Below are 18,501 nucleotides of genomic sequence, written 5' to 3' on the forward strand. Positions count from 1 at the left end.
GTTAGGGTGGGTAATCTTCCGACTGTGACTTGGCAACAGTTTGCTGCGGTGTCTGCCCTGTTTGTTGCTCAGGTGTTCAGATAACACATGAAAGCTGCATCAGCCCACTCCCCCCCCCCCGCCCCCCATTCAAGTGCAGGGTTTACTCTGACAGCCAGCAGCTCTCGGCTAGAGTTTCTTCCAGTCCTGTCACCTGAAGCCCTTTTCCTGGCGATGCTGGGGCTTCAGCCGGGGACCCCCTTTCGCGCCAAGCGTTTGCAGGACTCTGCATAACGTGGCCCGGAGCTATTTCCAGTCTACCTGGGGCAGCTTCTACTGGTTAAATCGCAACACTTTGGAGAGGCAGGAGGTGAAGAAGGCCCCGCCCGCCCCGCCCTGCCCTTCTGGCCGGGGAAACACGAGGAAGCGAGCAAACCAGGAAGTGGCTGGAAACAGCCTTTGAGCAGAAAAGAAATGGAGTTTGACTGGGGAGCCTGTTAATTTCCCAAGAGGTGAGTTCATTTGAGAACGGATTAGGGATGCTGTCCTCAGAAAGGGGAACAGTCGGGACAGCCAAGATCCTAAAGGGCAAATTCTGTATCCTGAGTCTCTGAGCTTTTTACATGTGGGGCTGGGGGGGGGGGGAGTCCCATTTAACTGGAAGGGGCTGGCCTGCCTGATAAGCATGTGTCGGCTTGTGGCCTTAAATAGATGGGAGATTTTGTGTGCTGAAGCATCACAACAAATTGTGAAGTTTTTTTCCCCACAGGGAGGTCACTTCCTCCTCTTTCAAGCTCCCTTCCTTTAGGGCTACAGCCTTTTAAAACTAATCCCTCTCAGCTGTCCCTTTAGTATTGGGTCGATCTGCATTAAACACTGCTAATTTCCAGGTGGTCAAGACATTTTTCTCCTGGTCAGTTGGCAACCCCTCCCTACTATGACTCCTGGACAAGTCCAGAGGGGCTAAGTCCTGCTGTCAGGTTAAGCAAGCCATCAGATAAGTGGGACACTTCGTGGAGCTTAGCTTTTAATTTTTTTTAAGATGGCATCACCCTCTGCTTGGGTACCTGTCTCACAACTGTGTATAACAAAGAAGAGAAGTGGAAGATACAAAATGCTAACTTTCTGTCCAGCTTGCCAATTTTATTGGCTGCTGCTCCTGTGCCAACAGCTTATTGGCCTGCTGACATCAGCATATGATAATGCCAATCTTTTTGACACCGAAAGCTTAACGTATAGGTTGTGTGGCCATTAAAACCACAGGAGCAGATCAGGCTCTGTTTTCTGATCAGTTGGCAACCTGCCTATTATCCCTCTCCTGGGATAGTTTATGGTGTGGTTGGCACTGGTGGTGCTAATGTGAATATTGATAGCCCCAGGGCTTTTTTTCTGGGAAAGAGGTGGTGGAACTCAGTGGGTTGCCAGCACAGCGGGCAACTCTTGGCGGGAGGTAGTACCCCTGGTACCACATGCATGTGTGCAAAGTGCACACATGCTCCCAGGACCGCACAATGACATCACTTTGGGTCAGCTGGAACAAGGGGGGAGGTTTTTGCCCTTGGTGAAAATGGTCACACGGTTGGTGGCCCCGCCCCCTGATCTCCAGACAGAGGGGAGGTTAGATTGCCCTCTGCACTGCTCCAGCGGCGCGGAGGGCAATCTAACCTCCCCTCTGTCTGGAGATCAGGGGGCGGGGCCACCAACCGTGTGACCATTTTCAAGTGGTTCCGGAACTCCGTTCCACTGCATTCCAGCTGAAAAAAAAGCCCTGGATAGCCCTAGAGGTGGAGGAAGAGTATTCTCTTACTGTCCTATTTCCCCTGTCCCACTCCTCCCACTTTAGAATTACAAGCCTGAATCAGAGCCGCAGAAAGGTCTTTGGCCTTCTGATGCCGCTGTCCCTTGTGACCCAAGCCTTGCTTCTCAGGGCCTGCAGGGTCCTGGGGCACAACTCTCATCACATGCTACTTCATGGTCACCCCAGGCTGCAACTGGATGGCTGGTGCACTCCAAACAGTTCAGGGAACCTGGGCAGGGCTGGCCTTACCACAAAATCGAAGGGAGCTGTTACTTCAGGCTACAGTTTCCAGGGCGAATGCTGTTTTTTGCTGCACTCTCTTCCTCTGAGCGCTGTTTAAAAGCAAAAATTAACTCCAGTGCAAGTCAGGGCAGAGGGGATGAGAGTAACTTTGATTTTAGATGTGAAAAAACTTGAAGCAGACTGAATTTGTGAATGCGTCATGCTTTCCTCGCTTGGTGTCAGACATTCTCGTATCCTGATTGCCTGGCAGGGAGTCCAGACAAACTTTGTGGGGCTTGCTCTTGATGTTGTCCTTCTTTGGTCATTTCCAACCCAGAAATCCAAAAATCTTTTTCAAAAGCATCTTGTAATTCCTTCCTTTTGGAGCCTTTCTTAGTTAAAGCTCTCCTTTTTCAAACACCGTACACATCGCTTGGGTTTTCCAGGCCAGGCGTGGGCAGCATATCCCACCGCACGGATGGCAACTCCAAACCTCCTGCCTCCCCCTCCCTAAGAACATCTTGGGGTCTGGAGGCAGTCCCTTTCTGCAAAGTGGAGCCAGAACCCGCTCTCAGGCAAACAGCTTCCCACAGCTGGGACTGAAAAGCTGCTTTTGGCCTGGAAAGAGGCAGGCCCCCAACACCCACGCAAGGAAGTGGTTGCATTTCGCAGAAGCAGAAGGGGAAGTCAGACGACCTCAGAGCAGTCGGTTTCTGCCTTGAGGGCTGTGCTGCCGCTGTTCATGTCGACTGTCCAGAGTCCATGAACTAGCCAGGCCTCTAGGTCCGGACGGCACAGTGAACAGCAAGCCTCCTCTCCCCTTCTTCTTCAAGGTAAGTGCTAGAGATGCTTGCCAACGGCTTCTGGTCTCCTAACAGATGTGCCCCCAGCTCCTCTTAAGGGCTGGCTCATGTCCAGGCCTCTCCCCCCTCTCTCCAACTCCAGAAGTTTCAGGGTGGCAAGCGCCGTGATGAATGGAAAGCAACTCCTCTGCCTTCCGTGTCTTTTTGGCTTCCTTGAGATACCGCCTGCAAAGCTTTCTACAAAAACTCTCTGAGGGGTTTGGAGGCTGGGGGCCGAGTCTTGCAGTGGAACTGTTTGTGGCCGCTTGGATTTTAAGAGGGATCTTCCAATCTCTTATTGAACTGGTTGGAAAAGTTTAGATTTGCATCAGTCTCGAGTTCTGCTTTCTTGAGAACCAGACTGAAAAAAAAATGGGAGCAGCTGGGAAATCTGGCAACATCCGCAGCATGAAATAACTTTCTAAAATGAATACTGAAAATGCAGTGAACCCTCCCCAGTTATAGTTCTTTAGACAGCTCAAATCATGCTGTTCATTTCCATTTCAGTTCCCCCTACAGTTTTTTTTTTCTGGGTGCTGCAATGTCGACTTCCCCTTGTGGCTCTACCGGTCTCACATGCTTATCTATTTTCCAGTAGTTTAAGGATCTTTTAATAAATAAAAATGGTGCATCAAAAATTAACATTCCAAAATTTAACTTTTTAAAAAAGAGTAAGAATAATCATCTCCTTGCCAGCATCTCCATGGTGTAGTGTTCTGAATGTGCTTGGCAGGAGCAACTTTTTTTTTTTGAAAATTATTTATTAAAATATTTATATCCTGCCTGCCCCACCTCATGCAGAGGCAAATCTGTGAATCAGAAACAACTGGATCATTTAATCATACCAGATGCAGAGACCCTGAAGGGATTACTTACCTCCAGTAGAAACAGATTGGAAGGGGGCAAATTCTGAGCAGTAAATCATGCAGGTGTACAACAGGCAACCTCCTCTGAGGCAGCGAGCTTTGTGCCGGGGTCTAATTATTTAATGTTTCTCTAGTGACATCCAAAGTCCCGCTTGAGAGCACAAAGGCGGTTCTGGCAGATCTTTTGTTTTGAAATGGCCTGGGGTGGGGAGGGAGCTGATGCAGAGACTCATGGGCTCTCAGCTGCCTGCTTTTTAGGTTTTCTAACATCCTTTATAACATTCGCTGAACACCATGGGGGGGGGGGAGATAGTTCAACTTACAAAATAGCTTTTCAGGTGCCTGTTTCTTTTGCGAGCAGACTGTAGGAATAAAAAATCCACTGTCCCAAAGATGAGCACGTTCTCGCTTTGCTCCTTAAAACAACACAAATCTAACTCTGCCGCAAAATTGTGACCAGCCACACCCTGCAAAAGTGGAACCAGCTTCCAAAACTAACAGATGAAACTTACTGCTTGGGCCAATCCCATCCTCTATAAGCCCAATACTTTTTATATATGGTGCAGGCCCAAATTTCTTCCTGAAGATTATTGAAAGAAGCAGACATCCGCTATACTTCTCGGTCTGTCTGAATTCTTATCCCACCCTTCTTCTGGGGAGCTCAGGGCAGTGTCTGTGGTTCTCCCTTCCCCGGTTTTGTCCTCATTACAATTCTGTGAGGTAGGTTAGGCTGAAAGTGTGCCAGGTTCAAGGTCACCCGGAAACTTCAGCTCAGGACGCCTACCTCCTAATCTGACACTGAAGCTTAGCGATTGGCTTTATGCATTGAGCCACAATATCCCGCCATATCTGCATTTTGTTCTTAAAATCCTTCTTGCTATATTGGCTGCCAAACAGGCACGATGATTTCACTGCATGGAAGGCATTTGTCATAATTCCCACTGGAGACTGGGGGCCAAGCTACATGTGAGTCTGTTCACTTGCCGTTCGAGTGTAATTCGTCACTTCCAGCTTGGCCCTGGCAGACCCCATATGTTCAAGGGTATGAGTGCCGATTATTCCTTTTTTGGGAAACTGTTGTGCTCTTGCAACTGATGTGTTGTTGTGGAGGAGATACAGATGTTTCCCTTCTGGACACACCTCAGCGTGCCAGACATTCTAATTTCCCCCATGGCACAGCGGCAGGGTGGATCCAGCGGGCAATGCCCATCCTCTTCTGTGCTGCAGATGGCTGGGAGTGAACTGAGCCACAGCAGGGCATCCATGCCCTCTTTTTTGTGCCCTCCCCCTAAGCAGGTACTTGGACTGTGTGAAGGAGAGTAAGATTACAAGCCCCTGTGGGAAAGGGCAGGGTTCCTGCATATTCAGCAGGGGAGGGAAATGATGGCCACAGACTTTCACAGACTGGTGGTGAAACATCTCCTTCTGTACCAGTTTTAAAGGGACAGGAGTATGTCCTCTGCTTTCTCTGGCCACCCCAGGTCTGATGCCAGCGAACAGACTGTGGGAAAGTTAGTGTCCTCAAAGAGTCCCCCTTTTGGCTTTGTTCTAGGTTTTAAAAGCTAGCTTCCTGTTTTGAAAGGTTATCAGGGCCTGCCTTGTTCCCTGTCAAAGGCTGCTCAGACCCAAAGGAACCGGGTTGAAGAGGGGCTGTATTCTCTTACGACAGAAAGCTGGGCTCTGTCCCATTGTGCTTTCCAGGGAATTTATCCGCCCTCTTGTTAAATGGGATAGCGCCAGGTTCATATGCTTGAGAAATTTTGAACGGAGGAAAAAAACAAACCCCTCCTTGCCAAAGCACAAAAACCTGAGGCGTGATTTAGCAGATTAAAATGGGTTAAACGCAATGCAAATGGCCTCTGGTTTTCAGTCAACAAACGTTCGATTTGGAACCTGTTTTCATAGGCCAAAGAAACCCCAATGAAAACACTTCTGTGCGTTTCCTTTCTCTGCTGGGCAATAAGAACACACTTCTTACCTACGTGCAGTTCGGTAGCTTCACAGACGGCCTACAGTGGCCCTTCATTTTTGATGCCTTAACAGTACTGGCATCCCAGGTTCTCCAGAAGGGTTAGATGGCCTTAGCAAAGGGGTAAATGGGAGACCTGAAAAAGAAACTTTTTCCCCTTCAAGGTTGAGAAGTCATGGCTTACCACAGCTTCCTGCTCGAGCCGATCAGCTGCCACGCCTGGAACAAGGACAGAACTCGTAAGTTGGGGGCCCTGGGCACCAGGTTGCCAGCTCTGGGTTGGGAAGTTGGGAGATTTGGTGGTGGAGCCTGGGGAAGGCAAGGACCTTAGTGGGGTATAATGCCATACAGTCCAACTTCCAAAGCATGCAGTTTCTCCGGGGGAACTGATCTCTGTAGTCTAGAGATTAGTTGTAATTCTGGAAAATCTCCAGAAGGTTGCCAGTTCTCTTGCCATAAAGTAAAAGGGGAAACACTTCAAGATTTCAATAGAGATGTATTTATTTACTTATTTATAAAACTTACAACCCTGCCCTTCTGCCCTCGAAGCCATCAGATACAGTGCAGAAAGACACGTGATATTCAACGCAGCACTGCTGCTAAAAAGGGCAACCCTAAGTCAAGTGCTCCCTGCCCTCTCCATAACCACTGAATCACATGAGCCATTCTCATTTCCTGGCGATCATCCAGCCTCCTCCAACAGTGACCAATAATCTTTAGTAGCGGTTGAAGAAATAAGGTGGGGAAATCTTAACAGTTTACAAGGAGAGAGGGGGGAGTGTTGCGTGCTGCTTCCATTTTTGATGGCAGCCCCATGTGAGGCACATCATCTAATTCCTCCTTCACTGCAAAGAGATCTGCTGCTTGCAGGCCCCATTTTGCAGAGAGGCTCAGGAGCCCAGGGAGGCGGAGGTCTGGGGCAGAGACAGAGAAGAACAGAACGATACTGTCCGTGGCATGAATAGATATCAGAGAGAGAGAGAGAATAAACCCATTGTTTGTGGGTCAGTGGGATGCCCTGGCCAATTGCAACCAACGAGACTTCCTCCACCCCAGCTGTAGCATTTGGAAGAACAGATGTGGTTGCCTCGTTGCCCCTGAGAATAAAAAGCACATTTTCTTGCTGCCTCTGGGAGACTGGCATTACAGACAAAGAGAGAAGAAATTAACTTTGCATATAGAAGAGGCTGGAGGACGCTCAAGGCAGCCTGTGGCTTTCTGCCTCCGTGAGGATCAGAGGGGTGGTTCAGGTAGCCTTAAGCACACAGTTGTATCATCAAGGCTGGATTACTGCCATGCGCTGTATGTGGGGCTGCCTTTGAAAACGTGTTTGGTAGCTTTAGCTGTTTCAGATAACTAATACAAGGCTGAGTGGCATCTAGTAATCTGGTGATTTTATGCCAGTTCTCAAAGATCGACAGGGACCACCAATAAGTTTCTGGGCACAAAATGACTCGGGACCAGGATGCTGGAAAACCACCTCAATGGAATCTTCCGTGATGAACATAACAGTTCTTTTCCGTGTTCTTGGCTCTTGTTCCTAGAACTGGCTATCTGCCCCAACAACCACGAAGTTCATATCTTCAAGAAAGATGGGACGAAATGGAGCAAGGTCCATGAGCTGAAGGAACACAATGGGCAGGTGACAGGTGAGGGGACGGAGACCATTGTCCAGGCATGAGTTCGAGAACTGGGGGGTGGATTCTGCCGTAGCAGCGTGCTTTATGCGGGAGGGCCTCGACTCGGATCTCGCCTGTCCTGTGAATTCTCCAGCTGGCGTTAGACAAACCATTTTCCTCACGGGCTTAGCTCCTCCCAGGGCCTCAGTTGTGGAGGAAGGGGGTACAAGCCTGCCTTGTAAAACTCTGCAGCAAACTCATGTGGGATAAAATGCTTTGAGTACTCCAAAACCTTCTGGAAACACTAAGTGTGATTATTAGGGTCCGTAGTGGTTTGGGGGGCTCTTCCTGCTTCTCATGAAAATATTCTGCCTGCTCAAGACAAAAGTCCACTAGTCTGGCTGTTGCCTGACTACATGTTTCTGGGACTCTCACCAGCAGGGTATGTAGTAAACCACAACTGTCCTTAACATCTAACATTCAGGGGTAGCAGACCTCTGAACATAGAAGTCCAGTTGAACTACCACAGCTATTGGTTGTTGTGGATTTTCCGGGCTGTATAGCCGTGGTCTTGGCGTTGTAGTTCCTGACGTTTCGCCAGCAGCTGCTGGCGAAACGTCAGGAACTACAACGCCAAGACCACGGCTATACAGCCTGGAAAATCCACAACAACCATTGTTCTCCGGCCGTGATAGCCTTCGACAATATACCACAGCTATTGTCGTTACTCTTTGCTCCCTGAATTTGTCTGACCCATTTTTCTAAGGCATCAAAACAGGACTTTCTGGGTGATCCTCTGTCGAACCTACCTCACAGAGACAACCATTTATACTAATCTGAGCTCCCTGGAGAAAGGGCTGAAAAAAATTTCTAACTGATCGATGGTACTCTGTGATGGGTCAAGCTGATCAGTCTGCCTCCTGCCATGAAGGGCTTGGAAATACCACCCCATGAGAAAGTTCTCTTGTCTCATAGTAAAACTGTGTCACATCGCCCCATTTGGAAAGAGAAACCCGGAAATATTGGCCATTTCCACACTACTTACCTTCATCCAGAACGCCACAGAACGTCGCGAAAAAAACCACGGAAGATAACATCTTCTCACACAAGTTTTGCACGACATCACGCAAAACTCACGCAAGAAGACGCTATCTTCCGCATTTTTTTCACACCGTTCTGCGGCGTTCCAGATAAAGGTAAGTAGTGTGGAAACGGCCGTTGCTGGCCATATCAGAAGAGAGACTTCAGGGCATGCCATGGATAAGGGTGCCCTCTGAAGGCTGCTTTGTGTAGTTTCATCTCCACCTTCTGAGGGCTGTTTTTTCTCCTTTGCTTCGCTGCCTTCTTTAAAACAGGCTTAGCCAAGAGGCCCAAACTTAGGTTTGGCTTTGTGGTGCTCTGAGAGATGGCTGAAGGAAACACTGAGTACTGCAAACATGGAAGTTCTGACATCAGATGCAGCAACTGGAGCAGCAGGGGGACCCAGGTTCAAATCCTTACTTTGATGATAGAGCTCTCTGGGAGACCTTGGAAGCTAGCTTGCTGCACAGGATAAAATGAGAGTGCCTGGGTAGAGGCATAGCCACTCCTTTTGTTGCCACCAGTGCTGCCTGGCCTTAACCCCAGTATGGAACTGGAGGACTGTGGCAGGCCTGGAGAGGGGTGTACCTGTCTGTACCCCACCCACCCCGGCTCCAAGGTCTTGCAGAAGGTGAAAGGCAGTGACTGGCCCAGGTTGGGTTGCCAACTCCAGGTTAAGAAATTCTTGGAGATTTAGGCATGAAGCCTGAAGAAGGCAGGGTTTGGGGAGGGGAGAGACCTCAGTGGCCCATAAAGCCATAGAGTCCACCCTCTAAAGTGGCCTTTTTCTTCAGGGGAACTGATCTCTGTGGCCTGGAGATCAGTTGTAATTCTGGTAGATCTCCAGCCACCACCACCTGGAGGTTAGCAACTGTAGGCCCAGCCACTCCAGGAGGTTTAATGGCTGAATGAGGTTTCATAACCAGGTCTCCCACATCCTAGCATGACATCCCTGCACCACGCTAACTCATGAGCTTATCAAAAAGAGTCCAGTAGCACCTTTAAGACTAACCAACTTTATTGTAGCATAAGCTTTCAAGAATCACAGCTCTCTTCCTGTGATTCTCGAGAATCCTGTGATTCTCGGAAGCTTATGCTACAATAAAGTTGGTTAGTCTTAAAGGTGCTACTGGACTCTTTTTGATTTTGCTACTACAGACTAACACAGCTAACTCCTTTGCATCTATGATCATGAGCTTATGGATCTAATGCAAACAGCACTCACTAGCCCTCCGCTCAAAGGTCCCACCTTGGAGTCTGTCTCGGTCTAAAGCTGACAGCACTCACTTGCAACCCCCCCCCTCCCCTAACAAGCTGGTCCCAGCTTGGAGAAATGTCTCAGTCACAGGTCATTCTCTGTCTCCTCTACAGGCATTGATTGGGCTCCGGAGAGCAACCGCCTTGTGACCTGTGGCACAGACCGCAACGCCTATGTCTGGACCCTGAAGGGCAATGTCTGGAAGCCAACCCTGGTCATCCTGCGGATCAACCGTGCCGCGCGCTGTGTGAAGTGGTCCCCAAAGGAGAACAAGTTTGCGGTGGGCAGTGGCTCCAGACTCATCTCCATCTGCTACTTTGAGCAAGAAAATGACTGGTGAGGATTAGTGACTTGCATCAAAAAACTCCCTGCAAGCAGAAAACTAGCTTGTCAGGTTGATGGGGGAGGCTAGACTGCTTCTACCTGAAATGCACTCTTTCCACATGCCTTTTGAGATGGGTAGAGAGTTCTGTCCCACACCAGCTATTGTGAGCATTATGCCTGGGTGGGATGCTAGTGTTAATTTGCCTAATTTTCTCCAAAATATGGGTAGAGCTTTCTTGTTATACAAGCATAGAGTCTCTCTTCCACACCAATAGTCAACCCTCTCTCCTAGGTGGGTTTGTAAGCATATAAAGAAGCCCATTAGATCAACCGTTCTCAGCCTGGACTGGCATCCCAACAACGTCCTGCTGGCGGCCGGATCCTGCGATTTCAAATGCAGGTAAATTACAATTTTTGATGGTGCTTGCAACAGTTCAAAGGAGTTGAGATGCGTGATCTTGCTGAAATCCTTAACAGCAGCCCTATAAGGCAGGCCAATGTAAAATTCAGATACTGCAGATGGATAGGAGGGGCAGTGCTGTGGCTGAGAGCAGACTGCTTGCTTGAATCCACTTGGCCAGTTCATGGTAGAGACTGGATTCAGCCCTTGGGGCCTTCCTGACTCTCTCATTCATTACCCTACACCAGCTCTCTGGGTCATTTTTGCTCTTAACCCAAAAGCTACAACCACAGCCACAACAACAACTAAGCTTATCTACTGCTCTTCTAGACAGATTAGTGCCCCACTCAGAGCGGTGAACAAAGCCAGTGTTGTTGTTATCCTTGCAATACAGCTGGGAAGCTGAGCTGAGAGGAGCAGCTTACCCAAGGCCATCTGCTGAGCTCATGGCAGTAGTGGGATTCAAACTAGCAGAATGCCAATTCGCACTCCAGCCACGTAACCACTATGCGACAACCCCATAAAGGCTTTTCCTTAACCATTGAGTCACTTGGCTCAAAGCACGTCATTTCTTTGGCCTACATTCACCTCTTGCAAACCATATATCTGCTTCCTTTGTAACATACTCCACTGCAGATACTGAGATGGTGTTGGGGGGTGGAAATCTGCCCTTTTCTTTTTTACCTTCGGTACTGTCTAATGCACCTGCCGGGCCACAGGCCTTGTTGTTTCTGCAATCTCTGAAGAGACCATTCAGCCACATACAATACAGTGTGCATGTTCAGTGCTCTCTTGTATAAGCAGTAAGGAAAGCTTATGCTACAATAAAGTTGGTTAGTCTTAAAGGGACTACTGGACTCTTTACTATTTTGCAACTACAGACTAACACAGCTAACTCCTCTGGATCTCTTGTATATGAACACTCAGTTTCATTAAGTGTACAACAGCATTTCTGCATTCAGGGTACGATCTTGGACATTGCAAAGATAGCTCCTGCTATCCATGGGATCTGTCCAGATTCTCCCATCACCTCCCTTTGGTTTCTCTCCTAGGATCTTCTCTGCCTACATCAAAGAGGTCGAGGAGCGCCCATTACCCACTCCCTGGGGCTCCAAGATGCCCTTTGGGGAGCTCATGTTTGAGTCCAGCAGCAGCTGTGGCTGGGTCCACAATGTCTGCTTCTCCGACAGTGGCAACCACGTAGCATGGGTGGGACACGACAGCACCGTCTTCCTCGCTGATGCCAACAAGAAAATGGCGTAAGTGGGACGTTTGGGGGAATGGCTTCTAATAAACTCCTGAATTCCAGTTGGAGGCAGGAACTTAACCTGCCTTCTTTCTACATCTCAGTCCTGTTAAGGAAAGAGACTGAAAGCTTTCGTTTACTCATTATGGATTTTAAAAAGCATAGCAGGGAATCGGACAAGCTGCTAGTTCATTTTTACATGGGTTTTGTCCACAAGGGATGGAACTGCTAGCTGCTAATCCTGGCTAACTTCTCACTATGTTTTCCTCAACAGTGTAGCTTCACTTTCCATTGAGATGCTCCCCCTCCTGGCCATCACCTTCATCACTGAGAACAGCCTGGTGGCTGCGGTAAGTCGCCCGTCAGTTCTTCCCAAGTCCCTGTTTGCACAATGCAGATTCTGAGCACCCAGAATAGTCCTCCTAGGACCGTGCCACTTCAAACTGCAGGGGGAGAGTGTCGCACACTTTTTCTGCCTTGTTTCCAAATTCTCACCTCCTACCTTGAGTAGCTGGGCTAAAACTAAATGTTGTAGGGGTGGCTGTGTGACCTGCTAAATATTTTTTTAAAAAAACTTTAACTTACTCCAGTAACAAGTAGATGCTTTAATCAGCCACAAGTTTGGCATTTGGGTGAATTACTTATGCTACAATAAAATTGGTTAGTCTTAAAGGTGCTACTGGACTCCTTTTGATTTTGCTACTACAGACAAACACGGCTAACTCTTCTGGGTGAATTACTACTAGTGAGGTGTGCTTCAAGTTCCAGATCCGGGTTTTTAACCCAGATCAGTCCCGATTTGGGATGTTTTGGTATTCCTGAATCAGCCTCAGCATTGCTGAAGTGATTCGGGAACGATGAAGCAAAGTTTACCGAAGCGCTTCAAAACACTTTGTTAAGCTTTGGGTAGTGCAAAAGCAATCTTTCCCTTGCCGTTTCTAAGGAATTCCAAGAGGAAACAGTGCTTCTGCTGCTAGTGGGGCTTTCTAGGGGGTTGTGGCATGTTGCAAGAAAAATGCACCAAATTTGTAGGGGACCTACTTCTACCTGTCCTCTCAAGATGCCCAAAGTTTCATGGAGACTGGATTTTGGAGGTCATATTATCACCCCCAAAGAAGGTGCCTCTATCCACCGCTGATCTCTGTTGTTCCCTGTGAGAACCAGCCTTCACACCAGAGAATCACATTAAGAAAAATTTAAGGGCATCTTCTTTGGGGGACCATAACATGGCCCCCTGAAGCTCAATCTCCCTGAAACCTGGAGGGTCTTGAGAGGACAGGTAGGAGTAGTCCCCCTGTAAATTTGGTGCATTTTGCTTGCAAAATATCACCCCCCAGCCACTTAGGACCCACCTATTTTCCCCATAGGGAACAATGGAGATTGGCAGTGGATAGGGGCACCTTTTGAGAGGGCCATAACATGGTCTCCTGAAGTCCAATCTCCCTGAAACTTGGAGGGTCATTAGAGGAGGGTTAGGAGAGGGTCCCCTGAAAATTGGGGATTACTAGGGAAGAAAATGCCTCCCCAGGCCCCCGGATAGCCAGGAGCGGTGTTTCCAATTGGAAACAATGGCCGAATCTTCCCTAATAATCCTGAAGCGATTTAAATACCCAAACCTGAAGCTGCTTCCCACTTCAGGATTCAGGGTTTCCTGAGTTTTTTTCCTGCTTTGGGTAAACCCAAAGCAGGAAACCCAAATCTGTTTGAGCTGCACACCCCTAATCACTACAGCAAATTAAGAGCAAGATTCGGGACTAGAAGCAACTTAAAGACCAACTAGATTTCTGGGGTATGAGCTTTTGAGAGGCAAGAAACTGTCATTGTGAAAAAATATGGTTAGCCTTCTTTTAAAGCTTTTACTATACTAGTAACAAAGCCCGTTGTGGGAAAAAATACAACGGGCTCTAGAAAAGGGAGGGCAGGCAAGCAGGCATTACCTCATGTTCCGCTCCTAATCCCAGCCGGTGAAGGGGGAGGCGGGTGTTGCCTCCTGCTCCATGCCTGATTCCAGCAGGGGGGAGGCGGGGAATGGGCACTGCTGCTTGCTCCGCTCCTGATCCTGCTGGGTGAAGTGGGGTTGGACATTGAATCCTGCTCTGCACCTGATCCCGGCTGGGTGAAGGAGGGGGTGGGGGGGCATTGCCACGTGCTCTGCGCTCCTGATCCCGGCCAGGTGAAGGGGAATGGGCGTTGCCACTTGCTTCACTCCTGCTCCAGGCTGGGTGAAGTGGGGAGCAGGTATCGCCTCCTGCTTTGCACCTGATCCTGGCCAGGTGAAGGCGAGGGGTGGACATTGCCAATTGCTCTGTTCCTGATCACAGCTAGGTGAAGTCGGGGCAGGCATTGCCACCTGCTCTGCGCTTGATCCCAGCTGGGTGAGGCAGGGGGTGGGCAATGCCATCTTCTCCACTCCTGATCCCAGCTGGGTGAAGGGGGGGCAGGCATTGCTACCTGCTTTGTGCCTGATCCCAGCTGGGTGAAGGGGGGGGAGACAGACATTGCCTCCTGCTCCAAGCCTGATTCTGACTGAGTGAAGGGGGCAGGCACTGCCACCTGCTCCACATCTGATCCTGGCTGGGTAAATGGGGGGGGGGATTGCCACCTGCTCCACACCTGATTCCAGTAGGTTGAAGGGGGGCGAACTTTGCTCCCTGCTCCACTCCTGATCCCACCTGGGTGAAGCCAGGGGGGGCGGGCATTTCCCCCTGCTCCGTGCCTAATCCCAGGTGGATGAAGGTGGTGGGCTGGCATTGCCACCTGCTCCGCTTCTGATCCCAACTGGTTGAAGGCAGACGGCGGGCATTGCCACCTGCTCTGCTCTTGATCCCAGCTGCATGAAGGGGGGGGGGAGGTGGCATTGCAGTCTGCTGTTCACCTGATCCCAGCATGGGCTTCCCACCATGGTGTGCTCTCTGGAGGGACAGGCTGCGTTACCTGGTCTTCCCTCCACCTGGTGGCGCACCAGTGTAGGAAAGTGAGTTGTCTGGAACACACTTAGCCTTTTATATAGTAGGATTTCAAACACCTTCAGGACAGACTTCTACCAACGCGAGCAATTCTGGTGGGCTTTCTCCTACCACTCTGCTCTGCCAATCACAAAAGAAGGTCTTTCTCCTTATTCTGGAGAAAGGCTCCCCATTTACCTGAATCTGAGGGGAGTGATAGGGTAGAAGCCACAGAACTGTTCACTCACAATACCAGAGTCAACCTACAGTTTTGGGAAACATTTTTAGATGAAATTAAAACAGAAGTAAGGCTACTATCCACACAGTGGCATGTTTAGCTTTAAGGAATATTTGACTGCAGTCCACATTCTAGCCTTCGTGACTAACTGTTCCAGGAGCCTTTAATTCAGCCTCATTTTGCTAGCAGTATTTCTCTTAATTTTATTTATTTGTGCAAAACAAACAAAAAAGAACCCCCCCCCCAATGCTGGCAAATCTATACGTTTCTATAAAAGTTCTCAAATATATAAAAGTAAGTGCATGTGCATTGGCCGTATATGCTATATGTTCAAATGTTGATAAGTATATAAGATCCTCAATCCCATTCGTTACAGGAAGCGGGCGTTTGCCTTTCCAGTGTTTTAGCGACTGTAAGGGCACTGAGGGTCCATTTCTGTTGAGTATCGGTTAAGTTCCAAGAGAAAGGCAAATTGTTTAAGAGTACATTAACACTCAAAAATAAATGCGTATTCTAATACAAAATTATGAGCAATGACTTCCTTCCCAAAGGACTGAATAACTGGACATGTCCAAAGCATATGCTTAAGAGATGCAAGTGAGAACCACCAACAACTGGACACTGTACTTAATCCTTTACTAAAAAGGCACTGTGTTGTCCAATATGCCACAAACAATTTTTTACTGAATAAGTTGCTGCTTAAGATCTGTAAAAGCAACAGGTATAAGGCTTAAAGCCACATCCCATTGCTTTGGCAGAACTGGACAATCTCACTATTCCATTCATCTCTGAAACTCTGCATATTGTTATTTATTGACTGACATCAAATATTTATAAACAAATAATGTAGGTTTTGTTTTCTGCATTGATTCAATAAGGGTTTCCAAAAGTGGGGGAGATTCTGAAGCACACAAAGCTGTAGAGTCATATTTGAACACTAACAGATGCTGCAATTGTAAATATTGCCATTCAGCAGAAGTTGGAAAATCGTATCTAGACCTCAGCTGAGAAAATGGCAAAAACTCATCATCATAGCCTATCAATTGATCTAAAATAAAAATCCCTTTGTCCAAGCCTTCCATTAAAAAGTTTTCCTCCTAATTTTTAAATCTGGATTGGACCATAATGTTAGTTTAGCATGTGAGAATGGGTGGAATTTATATTGACATGATATTATGTACCGTACTTCTCTAACTGCACCTCTGGCCCCCTTAGGAATACCAAGCCAATGTCCACGAAGCATTTTATTCACTTGAACTGTGCTTTGTCACTCAAAGGCTGTAGGCTCTTCTAAGCAGAGCTCCTTTGCTTGTCTTTCCCAGGGCCATGACTGCTGCCCCCTGCTGTTCACTTACGATGGACAGCAAGGCACCTTGAGCTTTGGAGGGAAGCTGGATATCCCCAAGCAGAGCTCCCAGCGTGGACTGACAGCTCGTGAGCGTTTCCAGAACCTGGATAAGAAGGCCAGCTCCGACACCAATGGCAGCACCCTGGACACTGTGCACAAAAACAGCATCAGGCAAGCTCCTTGGCCCGTTGAGAAGGGATGCAGGAAGCTGCCCAAGTGGGACTTATGCCGCTGGGCCATACTGCTCTGAAAGGCAGAGGCCCTGCAGCATCTCTCTCATGGCCTGCTTCATCTGTCTTTTTGGCAGATGCCTTCTTACCTTTGCAAGGCTTACGATGGTCAGTGAGCAATAAATACTAATAAAAATTGAAATGACAACATCCAAGCAATAGAATAGTAGAATCACCTTAAATCATGGCAGCAGCATCCAACAGAAAACTATTAACTGCTCGGAATATTTGACAGTGCACTAGCTAGGGACCACTGGAGTAGGCTCTGCTGCATCTTTGAGGAAATGAAGGCCCTAACACCACCAAGGCCCTGTTCTGTGTGGCAGCCAACCTGGCACCTCAAATGGCTGCCTCTTGGTACAATGCCCAGACCTGAATACACGAAGCTGCTGTCCCGAGCCAGACAAAGAGTCTATTGAAGTCTGTCTTACCTCCTCAGAATGGCAGCAGCTCTTCAGGTCTCAAGCAGAGGTTTCATTTCTCATCACGTATTACCTGATCTTTTTCAGCTAGAGATGCCGTGGCCTGAACCCGAGACCTTCTGCATGCCAAGTAGAGGCTCAACCCATGAGCCATGGCCTCACCCCCAACTAACTCTTAAGCAAGCTAATGCTAACCAACCTTGAGCACAGCCTGACACGCTCCTCTCTGTATCTCGTATCTTTATTTTTAGCCAGATATCTGTGATCTCTGGTGGGAAAGGCAATTGCTCCAAATTCTGCACTACTGGGATGGATGGGGGAATGAGCATCTGGGACGTCAAGGTAAGCAACGGCAGGGCAGAAGGGGGCCTGGAAGGCACATGGATGGAAATCAGTCTTTGAACAGCATCTTCCCATTGTAGCTTGTTCTACTAAAGCGTGAAGGCAGTTTCCTACCTCTTGTGATTCCACAGCGGAGGCGATGCAGGGCCAGTGAATCAATCTCCATTTCTGGCCCAGCTTCAGATTTCTGTTGATTATCAACCCCTCCACCCCCCAAGACTGTGCCAAAATTCCATTAAAAAAAACTCAAGGCAGGGCTAATAACGTGCAAGAGATGGTCAATGAAAAAATTCATGATTCTTCCACCCTGGCCAGAAATCGTTAACCGTTACACCTGCCATCCATCACAAGTTAAAAAACTGATGGTGAGGGGTACTAATGCACTAATAGAACTTTGTCAAAGGCAAATGACACACTTCCCATTTCCAAAAGCCTGAGGGGTGGAAAAAGCTTGGAAAACTTTATGGGATTTTTTTTTACAGCTTATTGCAGTAAACGTCTTTTGTTGTGGTTAGTCATTCTGAAATGCAAGTGTGATATAGTTGAAACAACTGAGGAGGATGCAGGCCAGACCCGCTCGAGGAATCACCAAGGAGAGCTGCCCACTCACCTCCATACCCCTCACCCTTTCTTCCTCCCCTCCCTCATATTTTTGTTTCAGAGTCTGGAGTCCGCCATGAAGGGCCTGCGCATCAAGTGAAAACTGCTTTGGAAAGGGCTGCTCTACCCAAGCTTCTTGCCTGCCGGCTGTTTGCTTCCTTCTTCCGCTTCCTTCCCGGCATTCAGCGAATTACCTGCCAAGGCAAATCATGGCAGCAACAAGCTTTCCTTGCTACTCCTCGGCTGATTCTGTGCGAGAGGATCATATTAGCCAAGCTCAATAAAAAAGAAATGCTGGTCATAAATTACCAAATGGATGTTGATTCCTCTCATGTCAACAGGCAGGGATGACTGTATTCTTCTATCTGAGCTGCTCATTCCAATTGTTCCTTCTGTATTACAATTTGGTGTTCCATAGTGTTGCAGACTGTGGCTGCAGGATACTTCTTGTAAAGAAATGCAGCTTTGCCTGCCCCCAAGACTGTAGAGAGCCAGACACACAGCTGTCTAGGAAGCCATTGCTCCTATCGGCTAAGACGCTTACCTTTCTTCCCTTGGTAGTGGATTCAGAATCAGGTGCCCTCAAATGGTAGCACAACAGAACAGTGATTCAGAGAGGCAGAATGTGAGCTCCTTGGAGGGAAGGCAATTCTTACATTCTAAAAAAAAAATAGGCCTTTCCAGGTGACAAGTGAAGTTGTACCTCCAGTTTTAATTTAGAAACAGCATCTTGGCTCTCAGAAGTGCAGAAAACATGCTTTAACTTGTGTGTG

General features: G+C 48.2%; 1 protein-coding gene across 2 annotated transcripts; it reads left to right on the forward strand.

Annotated features, from left to right (window-relative positions):
- The first annotated feature begins 394 nt into the window (after positions 1-394).
- Positions 395-18,036, forward strand: ARPC1B (actin related protein 2/3 complex subunit 1B). Of its 2 annotated transcripts, none has more exons than XM_054993014.1 (10): positions 395-491; positions 5,841-5,915; positions 7,221-7,325; positions 9,747-9,969; positions 10,250-10,357; positions 11,410-11,616; positions 11,878-11,953; positions 16,109-16,305; positions 17,038-17,128; positions 17,790-18,036. In XM_054993014.1, the coding sequence occupies exons 2-10, from the start codon at positions 5,852-5,854 to the stop codon at positions 17,826-17,828; spliced, it is 1,110 nt and encodes a 369-aa protein (XP_054848989.1). In that variant the 5' UTR covers positions 395-491; positions 5,841-5,851; the 3' UTR covers positions 17,829-18,036. The 2 variants fall into 2 exon arrangements, with proteins under 2 accessions (XP_054848989.1, XP_054848988.1); XM_054993013.1 differs by lacking the exon at positions 395-491 and adding an exon at positions 2,669-2,832.
- The last annotated feature ends 465 nt before the right edge of the window (positions 18,037-18,501 follow it).

This window comes from Eublepharis macularius, chromosome 12, assembly GCF_028583425.1.
Source record: "Eublepharis macularius isolate TG4126 chromosome 12, MPM_Emac_v1.0, whole genome shotgun sequence".
Classification (NCBI taxonomy): Eukaryota; Metazoa; Chordata; class Lepidosauria; order Squamata; family Eublepharidae; genus Eublepharis; species Eublepharis macularius.

What these genes read in the sequence shown, in the direction of transcription:
- ARPC1B (XM_054993014.1), top strand. Translation starts at nt 5,852, where the DNA reads ATGGCTTACCACAGCTTCCTGCTCGAGCCGATCAGCTGCCACGCCTGG. An exon ending in TTTGAGCAAGAAAATGACTG is followed by an intron (nt 9,970 to 10,249) that starts GTGAGGATTAGT and finishes CCTCTCTCCTAG; the next exon opens with GTGGGTTTGTAAGCATATAA. An exon ending in GTGCACAAAAACAGCATCAG is followed by an intron (nt 16,306 to 17,037) that starts GCAAGCTCCTTG and finishes CTTTATTTTTAG; the next exon opens with CCAGATATCTGTGATCTCTG.